The sequence below is a fragment of the Silurus meridionalis genome, chromosome 18 (genome assembly GCF_014805685.1).
Source record: "Silurus meridionalis isolate SWU-2019-XX chromosome 18, ASM1480568v1, whole genome shotgun sequence".
NCBI classification, from domain to species: Eukaryota; Metazoa; Chordata; class Actinopteri; order Siluriformes; family Siluridae; genus Silurus; species Silurus meridionalis.
Window position 1 is genome coordinate 13,270,857 of NC_060901.1, and position 21,647 is coordinate 13,292,503.

General features: G+C 36.1%; 2 protein-coding genes across 2 annotated transcripts; both read right to left on the reverse strand.

The window, feature by feature from the left end:
• Window positions 1–48: 48 nt before the first annotated feature.
• On the reverse strand, window positions 49–13,262 carry LOC124401074 (protein mono-ADP-ribosyltransferase PARP11). The gene is made up of 8 exons (XM_046873051.1): window positions 13,162–13,262; window positions 2,667–3,367; window positions 2,484–2,598; window positions 2,280–2,355; window positions 2,084–2,156; window positions 1,326–1,459; window positions 725–885; window positions 49–647 (listed from the first exon to the last, which is right to left on the reverse strand). The coding sequence occupies exons 2-8, from the start codon at window positions 2,775–2,777 to the stop codon at window positions 385–387; spliced, it is 933 nt and encodes a 310-aa protein (XP_046729007.1). The 5' UTR covers window positions 2,778–3,367; window positions 13,162–13,262; the 3' UTR covers window positions 49–384.
• LOC124401073 (protein mono-ADP-ribosyltransferase PARP11-like) lies at window positions 12,362–19,734 on the reverse strand. Its single transcript, XM_046873050.1, has 8 exons — window positions 19,621–19,734; window positions 19,159–19,314; window positions 18,759–18,879; window positions 18,590–18,665; window positions 17,769–17,841; window positions 17,551–17,678; window positions 13,784–13,935; window positions 12,362–13,601 (listed from the first exon to the last, which is right to left on the reverse strand). Exons 2-8 carry the CDS (start codon window positions 19,312–19,314, stop codon window positions 13,285–13,287), a joined length of 1,023 nt encoding a protein of 340 aa, XP_046729006.1. The 5' UTR covers window positions 19,621–19,734; the 3' UTR covers window positions 12,362–13,284.
• Between the last annotated feature and the right edge of the window lie 1,913 nt (window positions 19,735–21,647).

The following is a 21,647-nucleotide window of genomic DNA, read 5'->3' on the forward strand; positions in this document are numbered from 1 at the left end:
CTTGGCTTCTGTAGAAGATCCTCTGTTGTGGCTTATGTAAGCCAGAGCTAGAGCAGTCAGAAAGGGAAGTTTTGATTAAAAAGATGAATGGACAGAAATGCATGCAATATCTTCCTCTTATTTCAAGGTCTTACCCACTAATCATAAGCATTAAAAGTTAAATGAGGCTTATTTAAGGTAACCGATGTTCTATTCAGTCTGCTTATACCAATCTTTGTAAAAGAAAGTTGATGAGCTATGCACTACAGGAAATACATGATTCATATTTATCTAGACTATTAAACTTGCTTCTTTATGAAACCAAATTTTGTCCCTACCTTCTATATCCCAAAATTAACCAACCAGTACTATGTCTCGGTTTTCCACGAACATTTTTTCACCCATTCATTCACCATACTCCAGCACATACTCAGGATATATTTGGTTAGAATTAAAGACAACAAAAATCCTAGGATGTAGTGTATTATCAACACAGCTATCATGTATATTTTCAATTTGGTCACCATCAGGTTTGACCAGATCAGGTCGTCCTTCGGTGTAATTCCCAACAATCACGCGTGCAAGGAACATTATTTGTGTGGTGTTGTACTGGTTTTGAGCCGTGCTGTACTTGTCTGCGTAGGCTGCATGTTTGGCAAAGTATGTACCTAAAAGAAAATGCAACCTTTTTTGAATTATAAATGAATGTAGTGTGGGGACAACAAACTATAAAAACTCAGCTCACCTTTGCCTAAGATGTGACCATGTTTTCTCAACTTTTTAGATATTCTGCAGTTAAAGTTGTACAGGCAAATATTATGCACATTGTTTTTGCCTGTGCCATGGAAGAGCCATTCTTCGTTAATGTCTGATGTGCCTTTTATCCTCATTAGCTGTTTTTTTTTTCTACAGACAAAAGAATATATTGATGAAGGTAACAGGAAAAAGATTAACTGTTTCTACACACTAGAGGGAAAAAAAAAGAAAAAAATAATTATATATATATATATATATATATATATATATATATATATATATATATATATATATACACACTGTATATATGGCAGACACCCTTATCCTGAGCGAATTACCATTATCTTATTTATACATTTGAGCAGTTAGGGGTTTTGTTCAAGGACCAGATTGGGGGTTTGGGGGTTTAGGGAATTAAACTCACGACCTTTCGATCAAATTGAGCTGTATTTTCTCCACACAGTTCAATAAATAAGGCTTAAATTATGTTAATCAACAACATGGAGTTTTTATACACTAAGACCTGATTAACCTGTTCTAACAGAAAGTGAAAAATAACTATATTTAAAATTCACTGGTATTGTTCTTACCTACAGTACAGCTCCCAGAGGTCAATGTTCTGTATTCTGTAGATACATCTGAGAGGTTTTTTCAGTAGACCAAATTCTTTCACATAGTTCTCCACTTTGTTATACTCACTTGTTTGCCAGTTTAAATTAAAAGCCTAAAAAAGAAGATAGGATTATTGTACAAATAGTTTTGAGTTTTTGAAACTTTATAAAGCAGCATTGCAAGCACACTATTTATTCGCTAACATTGGTTTATCCATAGTTCATTTAAAGGGTAATGAACTGAAACAAACACATTGGCAAAATATATTTGATTGTGGAATGCCTTCCATGTTGTATAGTTGCACAGGTGGTTATTTATATTGTGATTGTTTTAACCTTGGATAACCTCTAGGGGTGGACTAGAAAAGTGGCATTCTTAATCTGAATTAATAAACTCTGTCTTGTTTTATGGATTATGGAATATTTATTTCTCTTTACATATTTTTTAATATTCCTAACATTTTGAAAATGACATTTCCGTGCACACTTGTGCTTGACAGTGTAATCTGTATATAACGGTGCAGTAAATGATAACAAATCACATTATTCAAATCTGCTCAAAGTTTATATTAGTCTTCTCATGCATACATTGTTACACAATTAGGCCACTAAAATGATATGTATGTTTCTTACATTTTAAATAGTTGCTCTTATTAATCATTTTTGAATAAATCTGATCTTATCAAGCCTGAAAAATGAGGTACAAATAATGTTTGCTTTTCCACCATAAACGGTACCTTAAAAGGAAGATTCGGGTCCATGTGCTCCCAGTAAGTAGGAACAGACGGAGCCAGGTCTGCACATTTGCATCTGTTTCATTATACAAACATTCGTTTCACTTTCATTTCATGTGAAGGATGAAAAAGGAGACGACATATATAAGCAAATAAGATCATCTAATTCATGGCTAAAAGATAAAGTAAATACACTGACCTGGCAGCACGCTCAGTGAACAGAGAGCGCTTTATTTTTTGCACCTGTCCTGTCTTTACGTTGGTCTTCATATACCCTGAGTTAAGCAAATCCAAATTTTCATTTGTTTTTATTAATCATGTAAAGAGTTACTACTGATGACTCTAAAAAGACCATTTTCATGTATACTTAAATGCATTTACAGTAGAATTTATGGTATGTTACCATGAAAATCAATTCTGAAGTTGCTTCCTGCTGTGCTGAAAATAATAATTCTGTTTGGGTTTCGCAAGTAAAGCATTTCCAGTTCTGAGCTGCTGATGGGATTCACTGGATCGTCCTGTGAAGGAAACTTGCTTTAAAAAAGCAGGTAAGAACGTTTGGAATAGTAATTAAATGAGACAATACCTCAATTCTGTGCCAAATGCCACACTCTGCCTGATAGAACCACCACCAAGAAGAATCTGAAGTGTCCATAGGTTCTGTGTCATCAAGCAGTTCTTTCCAACCAGCAAACATGATGGAAATTAAAAACAAAACAAATCCCTGTACATTTGAGGTATGACTCTGAACTGTTCCAGTCAGACTAGTTTAAAGTGAAAGAGATAAAGGAGGCGGCAACCAACATACACCCCTCTTCTGACATAACTGATGGGAGGGAACATTTATTACAGACATCACTTGTGCGTTCTTAAGATGAAACTTTCTTGTAACAATTATTTTTCTATGTATAAACACATTGTTACAATCAGAGTTCATAGTCTGCAACATGTACATGACATGTACACACATAGAAATTAGTCAATAGATCTCTATACTATACAAATATATACACTTTATAACTCCAGAATTATTGGGAACCTATATCAAAGGAACAAAGACAGTTATATAGAAAGAAAATCTAACAATGATAAATGCCCTTAAAAATTTTGCTTTAAAAAAACCTACTTGCCTTACAACATTACATACATTAAATACATTTTCTTTGCATTATTTTGGACACAAATTTATTGACACCCAACTTTTAACAAGACATTTTTTCCTTCTTTTCCTTCTTTTCTGCCAGTCTCTCCGCACATCATTGTTCTGCAGAAAAATGTCCTGATTTTCTGGGGAGAAATTATAAAAATGAAAAAATAAAAACAAATAAAAGGAAACAAAAAACTCCCCAAAACAAAATGAACTGAATATATATATATATATATATATATATATATATATATATATATATATATATATATATATATATATACAGTGAGGAAAATAAGTATTTGAACACCCTGCTATTTTGCAAGTTCTCCCACTTAGAAATCATGGAGGGGTCTGAAATTGTCATCGTGGGTGCATGTCCACTGTGAGAGACATAATCTAAAAAAAAAAGAAAATCACAATATATGATTTTTTAACTATTTATTTGTATGATACAGCTGCAAATAAGTATTTGAACACCTGTCTATCAGCTAGAATTCTGACCCTCAAAGACCTGTTAGTCTGCCTTTAAAATGTCCACCTCCACTACATTTATTATCCTAAATTAGATGCACCTGTTTGAGGTCATTAGCTGCATAAAGACACCTGTCCACCCCATACAATCAGTAAGAATCCAACTACTAACATGGCCAAGACCAAAGAGCTGTCCAAAGACACTAGAGACAAAATTGTACACCTCCACAAGGCTGGAAAGGGCTACGGGAAATTGCCAAGCAGCTTGGTGAAAAAGGTCCACTGTTGGAGCAATCATTAGAAAATGGAAGAAGCTAAACATGACTGTCAATCTCTCGGACTGGGGCTCCATGCAAGATCTCACCTCGTGGGGTCTCAATGATCCTAAGGAAGGTGAGAAATCAGCCCAGAACTACACGGGAGGAGCTGGTCAATGACGTGAAAAGAGCTGGGACCACCGCTTCCAAGGTTACTGTTGGTAATACACTAAGACGCCATGGTTTGAAATCATGCATGGCACGGAAGGTTCCCCTGCTTAAACCAGCACATGTCCAGGCACGTCTTAAGTTTGCCAATGACCATTTGGATGATCCAGAGGAGTCATGGGAGAAAGTCATGTGGTCAGATGAGACCAAAATAGAACTTTTGGGTCATAATTCCACTAAACGTGTTTGGAGGAAGAAGAATGATGAGTACCATCCCAAGAACACCATCCCTACTGTGAAGCATGGGGGTGGTAGCATCATGCTTTGGGGTGTTTTTCTGCACATGGGACAGGGCGACTGCACTGTATTGCGAGATTTTGGGGAACAACCTCCTTCCCTCAGTTAGAGTATTGAAGATGGGTCGAGGCTGGGTCTTCCAACATGACAATGACCAAGCACACAGCCAGGATAACCAAGGAGTGGCTCTGTAAGAAGCATATCAAGGTTCTGGCGTGGCCTAGCCAGTCTCCAGACCTAAACCCAATAGAGAATCTTTGAGGGAGCTCAAACTCTGTTTCTCAGCGACAGGCCAGAAACCTGACTGATCTAGAGAAGATCTGTGTGGAGGAGTGGGCCAAAATCCTCCTGCAGTGTGTGCAAACCTGGTAAAAACTACAGGAAACGTTTGACCTCTGTAATTGCAAACAAAGGCTACTGTACCAAATATTAACATTGACTTTCTTAGGTGTTCAAATACTTATTTGCAGCTGTATCATACAAATAAATAGTTAAAAATCATACATTGAGATTTCTGGATTTTTTTGTTAGATTATGTCTCTCACAGTGGACATGCACCCACGATGACAATTTCAGACCCTCCATGATTTCTAAGAGGAAGAACTTGCAAAATAGCAGGGTGTTCAAATACTTATTTTCCTCACTGTATATATATATATATATATATATATATATATATATATATATATATATATATATATATATATATATATATATATATATATATATATATATATATATATATATATATATATATATATATATATATATATATATATATATATATTAATAATCAGTCTCATAAGAATCATCTTAAAGAAATGCTTTTTTACAGAATCATATTAAAAGAATGAATGTTTTTTTTACAACTTTTTTAAATAAAATGTTTCATTTTCAAACTTTTTTCTTTTAAACTATTTTTTCCGATTTTAAATTCGATCTGTATTCTGGTACACATTGAATAAAATCTGGTTGATTTCAAAAACTTAGTATAATACATTTTATCAGCTAATAACAGCGCAAACATTTTCCTAGAAAATATATTACCTCTGCTATAATGGTTAAAGCGTAAATGCTTGAGATTACAACAAAATGTATACATGATTGCAGGATACAAAATCTATAGTATGTAGTTGTCTGATTTATATTAGTTTAATTTAGCATTTCTCAGCCTGAATTAAAGAAGTCATAGCATGTGCAATCCTCAGAATGCATGGATAGAGGTTTGAGGAGAGGCTATACCAACTAAATAATAAATATGTAAAAAAATTTAAAAAAATAAATAAAAAATAAATAATTTAATTAAACAACAAGTATTATCAAAATTAAAATGTACTATTTTAATAAAAATAGTAACCTAAAAACTGAAACTGCATATCAATAGCTTTGGAACTTTTATCTTTTATAGGAAAGATGCCAATAACTCTGTAGTTGACTGTGCAGACTATACAGTGTATAAAGTTATTACATTTATAGACACCATGCGGGTTTTGTGTTATGTAAAAATTGTTTCAACCACATTCAAGAACCTTGGCACGTACACTAAAACACACTTTCTATTTTGTTCATTTTGCAAATGCTTTTATGCAAAGTGACTACCAGGTAAGGCCTAACCCAATCCAAACACAGAACCAAGCAGCTAAGTTAAAGTTCTTGCTTATGGGCCAGCAAAAGATTACTTGGAGTCCTAGAACATGAACTCTTTCTGTCAAAGTAGCTTCAAAAGGAGATGGATTTCAAATGTACTCAATGTACATTTTATTGTGTTTCTCTGCTCTAATACACATGACTCAACTTATCAGCCCATAAAGAAGATCTTCATGCAGTTTAATTTGATGTGGAAAACCAAAAAAAGCATTTCAATGTGTATTACATAAGGTAGCAGACTTGGGAAACAGTATTTAACACACCTGTCGAACCATCACACATTACAAATTTTAACATCGAATTACGCTGGTAGGAGTTATCAATCAAAAATATGCTTGAAGAGCTGACAAATGAGCCAATGAGAATTTAATCTGAAATGATTGTCATTTGTGTATGGGTTACAAGCGCTCAGATTTTAAATGATGATTCTTTATAACCTGTTTTTTATTAATAACAAAAGAGCAATTGAATTTAATCAAGGGTTTTTGATTTATCTAATATTATCTGTTCCAATTTTCCGAATGTTTGTGGACACTTGACCATCACATCACGTGCTTGTTGAACATCCCATTACAGATTTAGTCCTGCTTTGCTTACATTAGACCTCTCGTCTAATGGAAAGCCTTCCAAGACACTGGACTAGGGCTGTGCAGATTTGCCAATCTAGCCACATTTCAGCAAGAGTAAAGTTAGTTAATAATGTCAGGCATGGGGTATTGTCATGCTGAAAAAGGCTTGGGTCTCTTAGATCCAGTTTAGGGAAACTAATGCAATAGCAGACACTGACATTTTAAAACATATGCGTGCTTACAACTTTGTGGCAACAGTCTGGAGAACAACCATATACCAGTGTAATGGTCATGTTCAAACATTTGGCTATAGTGTATACAAATAATTACCGTAATACCAGTTTACTATATTATAGATGACCCAAATAAACGGACAGAAATAAAAGATTAACGGTGGAAAAAGTTAATTTCATAACTTTTATGACAGACATAGAGAGGTGAATTGTAAAAGTGCTATAGTGTAAATGTACTGTGGTATTGTTTTACTTTTTACTGCAAAACAGTATGACTTAAGTGAGGATAAACAAATTTGTGCAGAATTGCTTGGTATGAGGCAGAATTATGAGGTAGGTGAAATAAATAAATGTTATAAAATTATATATATATATATATATATATATATATATATATATATATATATATATATATATATATATATATATATATATATATATATATATATATATATATATATATATATATATATATATATATATATATATATATATATATAAAATGGAGCTGCACAATAATTTGAATTATAGTTGTGATTTTTGGTTTGGGCTTAACTAAATCAGAGATTTAATCTAAACATATTATATTACTCATATTATCACCCTCAAGACAATCAGAAAATGTTTTTCAAAAAGGTTTATGATATGAAAACTATAGTTTATGATGCCTTTCTTAAAGGCAATATCTTTTTGTATTTCTGAACACATACAGTGCATTCGGAATTTTTTTTTACAGCCTGACAATACAAATTTTTTTTCTCATTAATCTACTATAGCATAATAGCAAAGTGACAACAGAATTATAGAAATGTCTGTTAAGAAAAAAAAAATGAAAAGAATATTTACATTTGTGTAAGTATTCAGAACCTTAGCTCAATATTTCATTGAGGCACCTTTTGCAAGAACTATAGCCTCTAGTCTTTTCAGGCTTTTGGAATATAATACAACACGTTTTGGATGGGTTGAAGGTTTTTATGACCAGTTGTCCAGTTCTTGCTGCAGAATATATATATATATATATATATATATATATATATATATATATATATATATACACACACACACTCTATATACAGATGGTCCCCGTGTTACGATGGTTCGATCTTACGATGATAGTGATACAACAAAATTGTACAAATATTTACAATTTCACGCAACAGGCACAGGCAGCAGCGTATGATGCGTTGGATGCGCAGCTGAGATGAGCGTATCTCCCACTCTCGCTAGCGCCCGACGGAGTAAAGTTGGGATCGTGTGTATGTTTTTTTCTGTTTAAAACGGTTTCAAGCAGCAATTTTTGTTATTAAAAGCATATCTTAAAAGTGCCCAAGTATGTCTCCTGCTGGTAGTGAAAATGAAAAGCAGGAAAGGCTGTCACAGTCATAGCACCTATGACTTGCGATATTTTTTTACAATGGGGTCATCGTAATGTATCTCCATCGTAAGTAGAAGACTATCTGTATAAAAAAAACAACAACCAGGCATAACATTATGACATTATACTGTGCATTATACCGTTGAGCATTATGACCAGTGAGTGTATAAAACGTATTATCTCTTCATCATGGCATTGGTTAGTGGGTGTGATATACTTCATTAGGCAGCAAGTGAACATTTGATCCTGAAATTTGCTATGTTAGAAGCAGGCTGGGTCACAGCATCTTCAAAACTGCAGCTCTTGTGGGCTGTTTCTGGTCTGCAGTGGTCAGTATATATGCAAAATTATCAAAGGAAGGAACAGTGGTGAACTTTCAACAGGGTCATGGGTGGCCGAGGCTCATTGATGCACGTGGGGAGCGAAGGCTGACCCGTGTGTTTAGATCCAACAGACGAGCTCCTGTAGCTCAAATTGCTCCATAAATTAATGCTGTTAATGCTAAAATGTTCAGAACTGTTTTGGTAGCAAAAGTGGGATCAATACAATATTAGACATTGGTCATAATGTTATGCCTGATCATTGGCCATGAAGTTATGCATGGTCTATCTACCTATCTATCTGTTTGTTTGTCTGTCTGTCTGCCTGTCTCATCCATCCATCCATGAGTACATCCCTAGTTTATCTTCTCAAGGGACAATTCTACAGAACTGAAACTTGGATATCGTTTAGAGTATTCGATGTGCAGCTTTGTATAGCACTACAGATTTTTGCTGCCCTGTAAAAATAACTTAACATACAACCAATAGTTTTAAAATAACTGCCAACAAAAGTGAGTACACCCTAAGTAAATGTCAAAACTGTTTCCAAAGTGACAATATTTCGTGTGAGCATCATTGTCATCTAGCACTGCCTTAATCATCCTGGGCATGAAATTGAACAGGGCTGCATAGGTTGTTGCTGGGATCCTTTTCCAATTCTCCATAATGACATCATGGAGCTGCTGGGTGTTAGACACATGGCACTTCTCCACCTTCCATTTAAGATGCCCCACATGTGCTCAATAGTGTTCAGGGCTAGAGACATACAGTGAGGCAAAAAAGTATTTGATACACTCCCGATTTTTTCAAGTTTTCCCACTTAAAAAGAATGAAGAGATCTGTCATTTTCATTGTAGGTACACCTCAACTGTAAAAGAAATCTAAACAAAAATCCAGAAAATCACATTGTATGATTTTAAAATGATTAATTTCCATTTTATTGCATGAAATAAGTTAAGATTTATGTTAATATTTATATGTTAATAACTTAATATTTGGTACAGAAACCTTTGTTTACAATGACAGAGGTCAGACGTTTCCTGTAGTTTTTGACAAGGTTTGCACACACTGCAGCAGGGATTTTGGCTTACTCCAGATCTTTCAGGTTTTGGGGCTGTCGCTGGGCAAAACGGAGTTTTAGCTCCCTCCATAGATTTTTATTGGGTTCAAGTCTAGAGACTGGCTAGGCCACTCCAGGACCTTGAAATGCTTCTCACAGAGCCACTCCTTAGTTGCCCTGGCTGTGTGTTCATTGTCATGCTGGAAGACCCAGCCACGACCCATCTTTAATGCTGTAACTTAGAGAAGGAGGTTGTTGCCCAAAATCTCTCAATACGGTGTAGTCGTCGTGTCCCCTTTGCAGAAAAGCACCCCCAAAGCATAATGTTTCCACTCCTATGCTTCACAGTTGGAATGATGTTCTTGATGTACTCATCCTTCTTCTTCCTCCAAACACGGCGAGTGGAGTTTATACCAAAAAGTTATATTTTGGTCTCATCTGACCACATGACCTTCTCACATGCCTCCTCTGGATTATCCAGATGGTCTTTGGCAAACTTCATATGGGTCTGGACATGTGTTGGCTTGAGCAGGGGACCTTGCGTGCGCTGCTGGATTTTAATCCATGACAGTGTAGTGGGTTACTAATGGTTACCATTGAGACTGTGGTCCCAGCTCTCTTCAGGTCATTGACCAGGTCCTCCTGTGTAGTTCTAGGCCGATCCATCACCTTTCTCAGGATCATTGATACTCCATGAGGCGAGATCTTGCATAGGGCCCCAGTCCGAGGGAGATTGACAGTAATCTTCAATTTCTTCCATCTTCTAATAATTGTGCCTACGGTTGTTGCCTTCTCACCAAGCTGTTTGCCTATTGTCCTGTAGCCTATCCCAGCCTTGTGAAGGTCTACAGTTGTCTACAGTTGTGTCCCTAGTGTCCTTAAACAGCTCTTTGGTCTTGCCCATAGTGGAGAGGTTGGAGTCTGATTGATTGAGTGTGTGGACAGGTATCTTTATACAGGTAACTGGTTCAAACAGGTGCAATCAATACAGGTAATGAGTGGAGGATAGGAGGACTTCTTAAAGACAAACTAACAGGTCTGACAGAATTGGACAGAGACAGACAGAATTAATGCTGGTTGGTAGGTAATCAAAACTTATTTCATGCAATAAAAAGGAAATTAATTATTTAAAAATCATACAAAATGATTTTCTGTATTTTTTTTTTAATATTCTGTCTCTCACAGTTGAGGTGTACCTACAATGAAAATTACAGATCTCTCCATTCTTTGTAAGAGGGAAAACTTGAAAAATCAGCAGTGTATAAAATACTTATTTGCCCCACTGTACTTGGTCACTTTATCCCCTTCACCTTCAGCTTCATCAGCAAGGCAGTTGTCCTCTTGGCGGAGGGGTTGTTTTTATGTTGGAAAACTGACGATCACCCAGTTTCTGCAGAAAGGGTATCATGTTTTGCTCCAGTACATGTGGAAATCCATGTTTCCCCTTAATGAATCCCAGATGCACTCATGCAGCCCAAGACCATCATGCTTACATAACCATACTTGACTGTAGGCAAGACACACCAGTACTCACCAGGACACACATGCTGACCACAATCTGAGCCAAACAATTTATCCAAGTTAATGAGACCACAGGACATTGTTCTTGTAATTCATGTTCTTGCACAGGTTGTCTTTAGCAAACAGTTTGCAGGCTTTCTTGTAAGCAGTTCCAGAAGAGGCTTCCTTCTGGCCATGCTGCAGCACTCATAGGTCTGTTTGTCGCACAGTACGAGGACTCATCTTCTTTGATAGACCCTTGCGAATCTTGTTCCGAGTGGAACCCGTCTTGGTAAACTTCTGTATAACCTTGGCCACTGTACTGTAAATCAGTTTTAGGGTGTTACTGAGCTTCTTTACGCCATCTTTGTAGAGAGCAACAATTCTAATTCTCAAATCCTCCGAGAGTTTTTTTCTATGAGGTGCCATGTTAAACATCCAGTGGTCAGTATGAAAGAGTTGTACTCAAAGCACCACATTTTAACTGCTCTAATACAAAATACAGTACAGTTCTTAAATGACGTACAGCTGTTATTACTTGGGATGTATTCACATTGACTATATTAAAATATATCCTAGTTTCTATAGTATTGTCCCTTGAGAAGATATACTAAAATGATTGCTGAAATGTGAGGGGGTGTATTTACTTTTGTGAGATACTGTATATATATATATATATATATATATATATATATATATATATATATATATATATATATATATATACACACATGATTAGCCAGATTACGACTCTTCACACTGAGCTACAAGGAGAAATAAACTGTAAACAATGGGAAGTTTTGGAGGCAGACCGTACTTCATTTTGTTGACTTGATATCAACCATGCAATTTTGATTATACACACTACATTGCCAAAAGTGTGTGGACTCCTAACCTGTACATCCATACCAGCTCTTCGTATTCCATGTTTTGTTCCCACTTTACTATTTTAATAACCTTCACTCTTTTGAAAAGGTTTTATACTTTATTTTGATTTGTGACTATGGAGATTTGTGCCCTTTTAGGCAAAAGAGCATTAATGAGGTCAGGTATTGAGGTCAGGTGAGAAATGACATTTAATCAGAGTTCCAGTTTATTCCAAAGTTACTAAGTGGGGTTGAAGCAAGAGTTCTTTGCAGGCCACTCAAATTCCAGAACTGCCAAACCATTTCTTCATGAAGCTGACTTTGTGAACCTGGGTATTGTCATGCTCTAACAGATTTGGGCCTTGTAGTTTTATTGAATGGGTATTTTAATGGTACAGTACACAAAAACAGATTGGGAAAACAAGAACATGTATGTTATGGTCATGGGTCCACATACATTTGGCCACATGGTGTATTTCTGATTTTTTATTATCTTTTCGAATATTATTGTGCAGCTCCTATAAAGGCATGGATAGAATATGATTCACAGTCTATGTCAGCAGTGCTAGACTTCAGTCATTGAGACACATAGTTCAGCACAGTTTGCTTTTTTTCCCTGCTTAATGACATTTACTGATTAAGTGATGCCTTACATGAATAAACCCAGATGTATTCGGCCAATCTTGAGGGTGTCTTTTCAATGGACAATTCAAAAAGTGTTTCTGTAAGTCAAATATCTCAAAGATAAATGTAAATGTAAATAGGGCTCCCAAGTGGCACAGCAAGTGTGCACCCTATTATCTGGGATTACAAGTACTAATCTTGTGCTACAATGCCACAGTCATCTCTGGTCAATAGTCAAGAGAGCAAAACGTGCCATGCTTGCTGGGTGGGAGGGATGTCATACCCTCTCTCCCGTCAATTACAAAGTCATAGTCAATCATGGGTGACTATGTACATTTACAACACCTTCATTGGCAGGTAGTTGGTTTGTAATAGGGTAGATTTAGCTTTGTGTGGGAAATCCACCCTAAAAATTATAGCAAACATAATGCTGAGAAATATGGCAAACTGTGCTTCACTCTAGCCCTTGGGAATTCGAGCTGGGACTCCCTAGTATGCATTTGAAGCCCACATTTGCTTCCTCCTGTAAGTGTTCACACCTTACCTTTGGCACTAACACACAGAGAAGTTATGGCTCTTCATACCGCGGCTTTGCTGTTTTTATTTGAAGCAACCATTCCTCTGTCTGAATCAAATGACTCATCCAAAACTGTCTCTTGCCTTTTTATCAGTAGAATTCGATAAGGTACTCAGGATAGATCTGGTTGCTGTCAAATATTACAAAAATCTTCGGGTTGACCATATCGTCCACGCAGCTGTCAAAGAAGTTGGAAATGCTCAGGTCTTTGGAGGGCGGGCGACAGAAGTGTGACAGACCTACTGTGTAATCCCCAACTAACACCCGTGCCAGGAACATACACTTATATGACGGGTCGCTCTGGAAAATGGGCGGAGCGAGACCGTGTCTCTGCAGAGTGAAGTTATGCTTGCTGGTGGAGTGACAGAACTTGCTGGAATACTTGGCATCCCGTGCAAAATAGCTTCCTGTGCAGAGAGAGAGAAGACAAAAATAAAACTGACTATGCATGTCAACATTGATCTAATGCTGAATGTAGAATATAATATATATACAAATAAATATACAAATATACAAATATAAATATATGGATGGATATAGATAAATTCTCTGATCATCTTTAAAGTCACGAAAGCCAGGCATAATTTACCTTTTCCATAAACATCACCATGACTTCCTGTAAGCCTCCAGTCAAAGTTGTAAGTGCAAATAGCTTGGATGTTGCTGTGACCTGTCCCGTGAAATAGCATTCTCTCATCAATTTCTAAAGTGCGTTTTATCTTCCTCAGCTGGGCCTTTTTCCTTTCACAAAAAAAAAAACCAGAAAACAAAAACTTCTTTAATCTATTTGTGTCCACATATTTTTTTTTTTCTTGTATATGTAGAAGTCCTGATTCTGACAATGTTCTTTTCTATAACAGCAGAGTGTTTGAGATAGCAACATAAATACTGTGGATATCTTGATGATATCCTTACTATGGTAATATGCTTAAAAACAGATTTTATATATATATATATATATATATATATATATATATATATATATATATATATATATATATAAATAAATAACTCCAATTCCAAAAAAGTTGGGACACTGTGTAAAATGTGAATAAAATACAGAATAAAATGATTTGCAAATCTCTTAAATCCATATTCTTTTTACAATTAAAAAAAAAAACATTAAATGTTTAAACTGAGAATATATGCCATTTTAAGGAAAAAAATTGCCATGTAACACTACTAGTAGAGGTGCGCAAATCAACAGGCCCCGGGCTTCAGCGTTTGCTGGCGAGTTGGCTGAATTATCTCTAGTCTATGTTTTACTGAATCTATAATTTTATATCACAGCACCTCCAACATGTAAACAACAACAACAAAAAGAAATAACAGTAGGTGTACACTATTACTCTTGCTTAAGTGAAAAGAGATGGGCAGAGATGCGTAAAATCCTTTCGAGACCGATTGTAACTTAACTCCGTCAATACACCCTGAGAAAAAGATGGTCGAGAAAACCTCCAGTCTTTATTCCAGCCGAAACACACCAAAAAGCAAAACAATCACAAAATACTGCCGAACGATGCTCGAGCACACAACTCTTCCAGTCACCCCTCTATTCTGATCTCTGTCCACTCTGATTGGCTGATTGTCAACCCACCATAACTAAATTGAGCATCTTATTGGTTAGCATTTGATATAACTATTTTACTTTACATGACAATATTCACATTCTAATGTAGGTACAATGGGATATTGAAATGTTTACTGTGTGGCATCACGGCTTCTGATCTTTACACAGCACATCTGGAAACTAGGGAGACCAGTTGCTTAAGTTTTAGGAGAGGAATGTTGCCCCATATGTGTCTTATACAGGATTCTAACTGCTCAACAGTTATGGGTGTCCTTTGTTGTGTTTTTTGTTTCATAATGCTCCAAATGTTTTCAAATGGAAAAAGTTTTAGACTGCATGTAGGCCAGTAACCCAGGAAACTTCTACTACGAAGTCATGCTATTGTAACAGATGCAGTATGCAGTTAGCATTTGTATTGTTTAAATATGCAAGGCCTTTCCTGAAAAAGGCATTTTCTGGATGGAAGCATTTGATGCTCTAAACTGTGTATATACAGTTTAGAACTGATGAAGCCTTTCCAAATGTGCAAGCTGCCCATTAATGCACTCCACTCCCATACTATCAGAGATGCAGCTCTTTGAACTGAGCACTGATAACAAGCCAGGTGGTTCCTCTCCTGTTTGGTCCAGAGGACGTGGTGTCTATGGTTTCCAAAAAGAAATGAAATTTAGATAGATCTGACCACAGAACTGTTTTCCACTTCACCTCAGTGCATTTTAAATTATCTTTGGCCCAAAAAGAATGGCAGCGTTTCTGGACCATGTTCACGCATGCCCTCTTTTTTGCTTGACAGAGATTTAAACATAATTTGTGGATGGCATGGCAAACTGTGTTCGTAGAATGATTTATGGAGGTGTTAATGAGCTCATGCAGCGATTTCCATTACAGAATCATGATGTTTTAAAAGCAGTGCCCCCTGAGGGCCAAAAGATTACGGGCATTCAATATTGATTTTTCGCCCTTAACCACTGTGCACAGGGATTTCTCTAGATGTTTTAAAACTTTTAATTATATTTTGTACTGTAAATGATGAGCTATTCAACTGTTTTTTAATTTCATGTTGAGGAACATTATTCTAAAACTGATCCACAATTTTAGACACAGACTGGTGAAGCTCTCTGCCCATCTTTACTTCTGAGAGAATAAGATACACTATTTATACCCAGACATCCTACTGACCTGTTATCAAATAACCTCATTAGTTGCAAAATGTTTCTCCAACTATTTATTTTTGATATCACTTACTTTTTCCAGAATTTTGTTGCCCAGTCTTAACTTTTGTGAGACGTGTTGCAGCCATCAAATTCAAAATGAATATATTTTTTCCTTAAAATAGTATGTTTCCTCAGTTTAAGCATTTGATATTTTCTATGTTCTAGTGCGACTAGAAATTTGCAAATCATTGCATTCTGTTTTTATTTATATTTTACACACAGTGTCCCAACTTTTTTGGAATTGGGTTTGTATGCAACAGTGAATATTTTGAAGATTTATGTGAGGCAGTGTTTATTTGACAATTTTGGAAGGAATTTCCAGTGTCACTAAACAAACGTTGTATGACAGTTCTGTTTCTTTGAGCTTTCCTTCACACGAGAGAGAGAGAGAGAGAGAGAGAGAGAGAGAGAGAGAGAGAGAGAGAGAGAGCATATGTTGCATTTTGTGGTCTTTTTAGTAAAGAAAAATTAAGAATAATTAGGCTGAAGTGTCAATGACATTTTACAGCTGTTACATAAGTTATACTTCTAAATAACCTGAAAAGTAACATCAAATGTAGCTATTAAGAGAAAATAAACATAACATTGTTATAATAAAAGATGTATTTTCTAATTGGCAAACTGCAGAGGTATGAGATAAACAAAGAATAAAATACAAACAATCCACTTTGTGTTGGGCAGCATTTGGGCTACTGATGACCAGTGTTGGGCAATAACGCGTTACTAGTAACTAGTAACTACTGTAACGCAGTTACTTTTGACAGTAACTAATACTGTAACGCATTACTTTTTAAATAAATTAACTCCGTTACCGTATGGTGCGTTGTCCGTTACTTTTTTCATAAAATTAATGAATTTTGGCTGAAGCCTGTCAAAGCTGTTTACAGCAGCGACGCATTGTGGGATTGGTGGATGAACCACTGTAAACACGAAAAAGATGCACTGTGGGTGTTTTTCCGTTTATTCAGGTCTGTGCGGCAGTAATGGCGAGTCGAGGCGAGAGCAAGACAAGTTTCTCAAAGTGGAAATATGCTCATTATTTCACTTTAGTTGAGCATAAAAACAAAAACTTTTTAGTCAAATGTAAGCTGTGTCTTTCTGGTTCGAAGGTCGTGTCTACTGCGATAAACAGCAACTCCAATAATGGGAACATTAAAGAATGTTCTTTAAAAAAGTAACTAAAAAGTTACTTTTAACAGTAACTCATTACTTTTTGGTGTAAGTAATCAACAAAGTAATTAAGTTACTTTTTGAATGAAGTAACTTGTAACTGTAACTAGTTACTATTTCTTAGTAACTAGTACAACACTGCTGATGACTTTCCTCTTCTACTGCATCTAATTTAATTCTTTTGCTATTACTTTTTATATTTAAAGTATTATTTAAAAAATGCACACAACAAAAATGCCGCCAACATATTTGTTAATGCTTGCTTATGCTGTTTTGTACTTAGAAAGATTATGATTCCCCACACTATGGTCATCATCTCTCTCCCACCTGGTGAACTGAAAAAATCTGATAACCTTTATGAGTGTGGCAATATAAGAATGTAAAAAGAACAAAGGTGTATACCTGCAGAAAAACTCCCACAGGTCCAGGTTCTGTATCCTCTGAATAGATTTGATAGGTTGTGACATGGTCCTCTCAAACAGCCTGGCCACCTCTTTATATTCAAATGTGTCTCTGCACAGAGGGATGAGCTATTGGCCAAAAACACACAAGGTCACTGAGGGAGCCTGATAGATATTAGGAAAAAATGCATTCAGTTGCTTTACAGATGTGTTTTTTACCTGATACGGCTCATCTGTGTTAACTCGTTCCCAGTGACAAGGAACTGGCAAAGCCAGGTTATCACAGATAAATCTGAGGACAAAAAAATAAATAATAAAATTAGTGGCAATGCATTGACCATACAGATAGACAGACAGAGACTTTAATCGAAATATAGATAGCTAGATATACTATATGGTCAAAAGTTTTGAGAACCCTGATTTTTCCTGCCATATATGTTCTTCTCCAAACTGCTACCACAAAGCTGGAGGCACTTTGGATGTAGTATAATAAAATTTTGCATCCACTTGAACATGGAAATGCAAACCTGTTCCAGCATGGCAATGCCCTTGTGCACAAAGCGAGCTCCATGAACATATGGTTTGCATGGTTTGGTGAGATATCTTGAGTGGCCTGCTATAGAGCTCTGATCTCAACCCTATTGAACACCTTTGGGATGAATTGGAACACTGACTGCACCCCAGGCCTCCTCACCTCTGCTACATCAGTACCTGACTTTGTGGCAGATGAACACAGCTTTGACTTTGGCTGAACACAAATGTCCAAAGGCACACTCCGAAATCTCGTGAATCATAGAACAACAAAAAGAGTGGAAGAAATTATGAGAGCAAATTGGGACTAAATGTGAAATGCAATGCTCAAAGAGTGCATACCATATTTGACCAGGTGTCTGTAAACTTTTCCCGAAATATAGATAGATAGATAGATAGATAGATAGATAGATAGATAGATAGATAGATAGGTAGGTAGGTAGGTAGGTAGGTAGGTAGGTAGATAAGAAAGAACAACTACTGCAGTGTCTTTTGCATTTAGGCTTTACCTGAATCCAGTGGCAGAATGTAGAGCTCTTTTTATCGGTCTCTGTTTTCCAGTTGTGACATTGATTTGCTTCATAACTACAAATCAAAGAAACAAAAGACATGTCAGATCAGCTAACCAACTGTCTGTAGGAGGAACTGCTATGTTTAGTGTGCAATTTGGAATGCCACCTGAGAAATCTAATCTGTAGCTGTATTTAGGTGTATAGAAATCCATGGACCCATGTTGATTCCTGTTGTAGTTTGCTTCAATTTGTTCACTGGTCACCGAGCATCCTGCGCTGGGATCAATCTGGATTGGACAACAACAAAAAAAAAAAAAACAGTGCAACAATTAAACCAATGAGATGCAAAAGGATCTGCAAATGTCAATTTCAAAAAACTAGCATCAGCCAAGGCAGGTCCTGTATATCTTCCTGGCTAGCTTAGTTTTGTGATTTTTCGGTAGGAATATGCCTACTAAAAATTGACATGACCGGAGTAAACAATTATGTTTACTCCACACACACAAAATCACAATCACCCTTTTTTTATCGATCATAACGAAGTTAAAAACAAGAAGGACTCGTACCTCAAACATGTGCCATACTCCGCATTCTGCCAAGTAAAACCAGTGCCAGATGGGCTCAGATGTGTCCATGTCCTCCTCGCAGGATTCCTCATCATTGTTTTTGGGACACATTTGCTGAACATGCTGAATACACTTGTCATTCACGGAACAATGCATCTTTGGCAGAAAGACACAAGCCCCAGACAGATGTTTGTACCAAACAGCTGGACTAAACCCTGCTATTGTTTTAAAATCACGGTGCAACACATACAAGCATCAGCTGGCATCTTTAAATCTGGTGTTTAAACATATTTGCCTGCACTGTTCCTTCTAATAAAGTGCAAAACCTTGTCCGTGGTAGAATATCAAAATGCTGAGGCAACTTTAGACCGATTAGTATTTTGTACTATTTTGGCATTCATTTGTTTACTTTTATTGATTGAGCAATAGTTAGTACCCGATCGTCAATTTATATCCCGTTACCTTCACTTATAAACACTAAACCTTCCGTACTGTCATCGTTGTTGACATTCAGTTTTTGCTTGGAGAGAAGCTCCGTTGTTATTGGTGATGCTTCCGCATACGTCACTTACTCGTGACGCAAAGGTCTCGCACAACGGAGCCGGAAGTTATTGCTTTACGCTTTGAATTTCAAGTTTGAGCGGTAGATAGATAGGTAGGTAGGTGTGTGTAGACAGACAGAAGACAGACAGACAGACAGACAGACAAGACAAGACAAGACAAGACAAGACAAGACAGACAGACAGACAGAGTGAAAAAAAGAGAGAGAGAGAGAGAGAGAGAGAGATAGATAGATAGATAGATAGATAGATAGATAGATAGATAGATAGATAGATAGATAGATAGATAGATAGATAAAGTCAAGTCAAGTCAAGTCAAGAAGCTTTTACCATATATAGCTGATGCAGTACACAGTGAAATGAAACAAGGTTCCTCCAGAACCCTGATGCTACATTAAACAACAATCACAGAAACAGAAAACACAGGGCGAAGGACTAGTAAGTGTCCTCGCCACATGAAGGCAATGTGTGCAACCTGGTGCAAATAGTGCAAAGACAACACAAGACAGTGCAGAACAAAACGATAGATAGATAGATAGATAGATAGATAGATAGATAGATAGATAGATAGATAGATAGATAGATAGATAGATAGATAGATAGATTTATTTATTTATTTATTGGCATTACATAGCACAGGTACACAGCAACGAAATGCAGTTTTGCATCTACCAGAGATCTCCTTAAATTAGATAATTTAACTCATGAGTTTATGTCCTGTTATTCCTTCATTCAGACTGATGATTATTTAGACATATAACACTTTGATCAATTCTGTCTGCTACTCTGGGACAATTTGCTTATTTACTGAAGCTAATATTGGTTGTTCCTGGGTTCAAAAATCACCATTGTTATTTGCAAGTGAAAGTATCTCAACACAAAAACCGATTCACTCAGTGGTTGAGAAAGTAAGATTCTTCAGTGAAAATCTTCCTTTACATATCCAGGCAAGTTTAGAAAGCTGGGGTTAGAGTTTAGGGTTAGCCATGATACAGTGCCCTTGCAAGGGCTTGAAACCCCTGACCTTCTGGTTAGTAACACAGAGTCTTAACTACTGAACTATTACTTCAACAGACCAAACAAAACTAGCAGTGACCTGCAAGTCTTTAATTGATGGATATAATGCTTTAAAACTCACTTATGGTGTATAGATCGGGCATTTATGAATGTTTTTTGCTTTTATGGTGTATGAAAACATTTACAATAAAAACACTGTTTACTCTTTATGAGTTATAAAATACAGTTATAATACTGTTCTTGTTAACGTTGTGGAATTTATTGACTTGGAGCATTAAGGCAATGATTTCTCATGAAACCCCAATGAGAAAATTGATTTTATAATAAGAACTATTAAAAGTCATTAGAGTCTCAGTAGGAAAGACTAATAAGGAGACAAAATAGACATCATTCATTCATTCATTCATTTATTCATTAATACTTACTTTATAACCAGTTATGGCAGGCCACCTTTCGTACTTTTCTTGTTTTAAGACACATAATAACATATGCAAAATGATTAAGTGTAAAAATAAATAAGAAACAAATGATAACGAATAAATATTGTGCTTCAAAAAAGTTCAGATTGCATTGATTGTGTTGCAAGTGGCCACTAGATGGTGCCAAAGAAACATAACCCCATAGTGCGACATTTTTGGTTCCGTAAAGGCTGAAGAGGAATGAATGAATTAATGAATTAATGAATGGATGTTGTGTTCCATAGCATAATAATGTATATTTTAAACACTGTTAGCCTAAATCAGCTTTTAGAAATGTGCATTAAAAAAGAGTAGGCTGAACATTTATGTATGCATCTTACTAACCTGTTATGGTTGTGCTTCATGATGAAAAAGTATTTCAAATGATCTTGATTTCTGATCATCATCCCAAAATCTAATCATTTACACACAAGAAACAGCTTAGGAAGTATTT

What these genes read in the sequence shown, in the direction of transcription:
- LOC124401074 (XM_046873051.1), bottom strand. Translation starts at nt 2,777, where the DNA reads ATGTTTGCTGGTTGGAAAGAACTGCTTGATGACACAGAACCTATGGAC. An exon ending in ACCCGAATCTTCCTTTTAAG is followed by an intron (nt 1,460 to 2,083) that starts GTACCGTTTATG and finishes CTTCTTTTTTAG; the next exon opens with GCTTTTAATTTAAACTGGCA. An exon ending in TGGTCACATCTTAGGCAAAG is followed by an intron (nt 648 to 724) that starts GTGAGCTGAGTT and finishes ATTTTCTTTTAG; the next exon opens with GTACATACTTTGCCAAACAT.
- LOC124401073 (XM_046873050.1), bottom strand. Translation starts at nt 19,314, where the DNA reads ATGCATTGTTCCGTGAATGACAAGTGTATTCAGCATGTTCAGCAAATG. An exon ending in GAGTATGGCACATGTTTGAG is followed by an intron (nt 18,880 to 19,158) that starts GTACGAGTCCTT and finishes TGTCCAATCCAG; the next exon opens with ATTGATCCCAGCGCAGGATG. An exon ending in CATTCTGCCACTGGATTCAG is followed by an intron (nt 17,842 to 18,589) that starts GTAAAGCCTAAA and finishes TTTTGTCCTCAG; the next exon opens with ATTTATCTGTGATAACCTGG.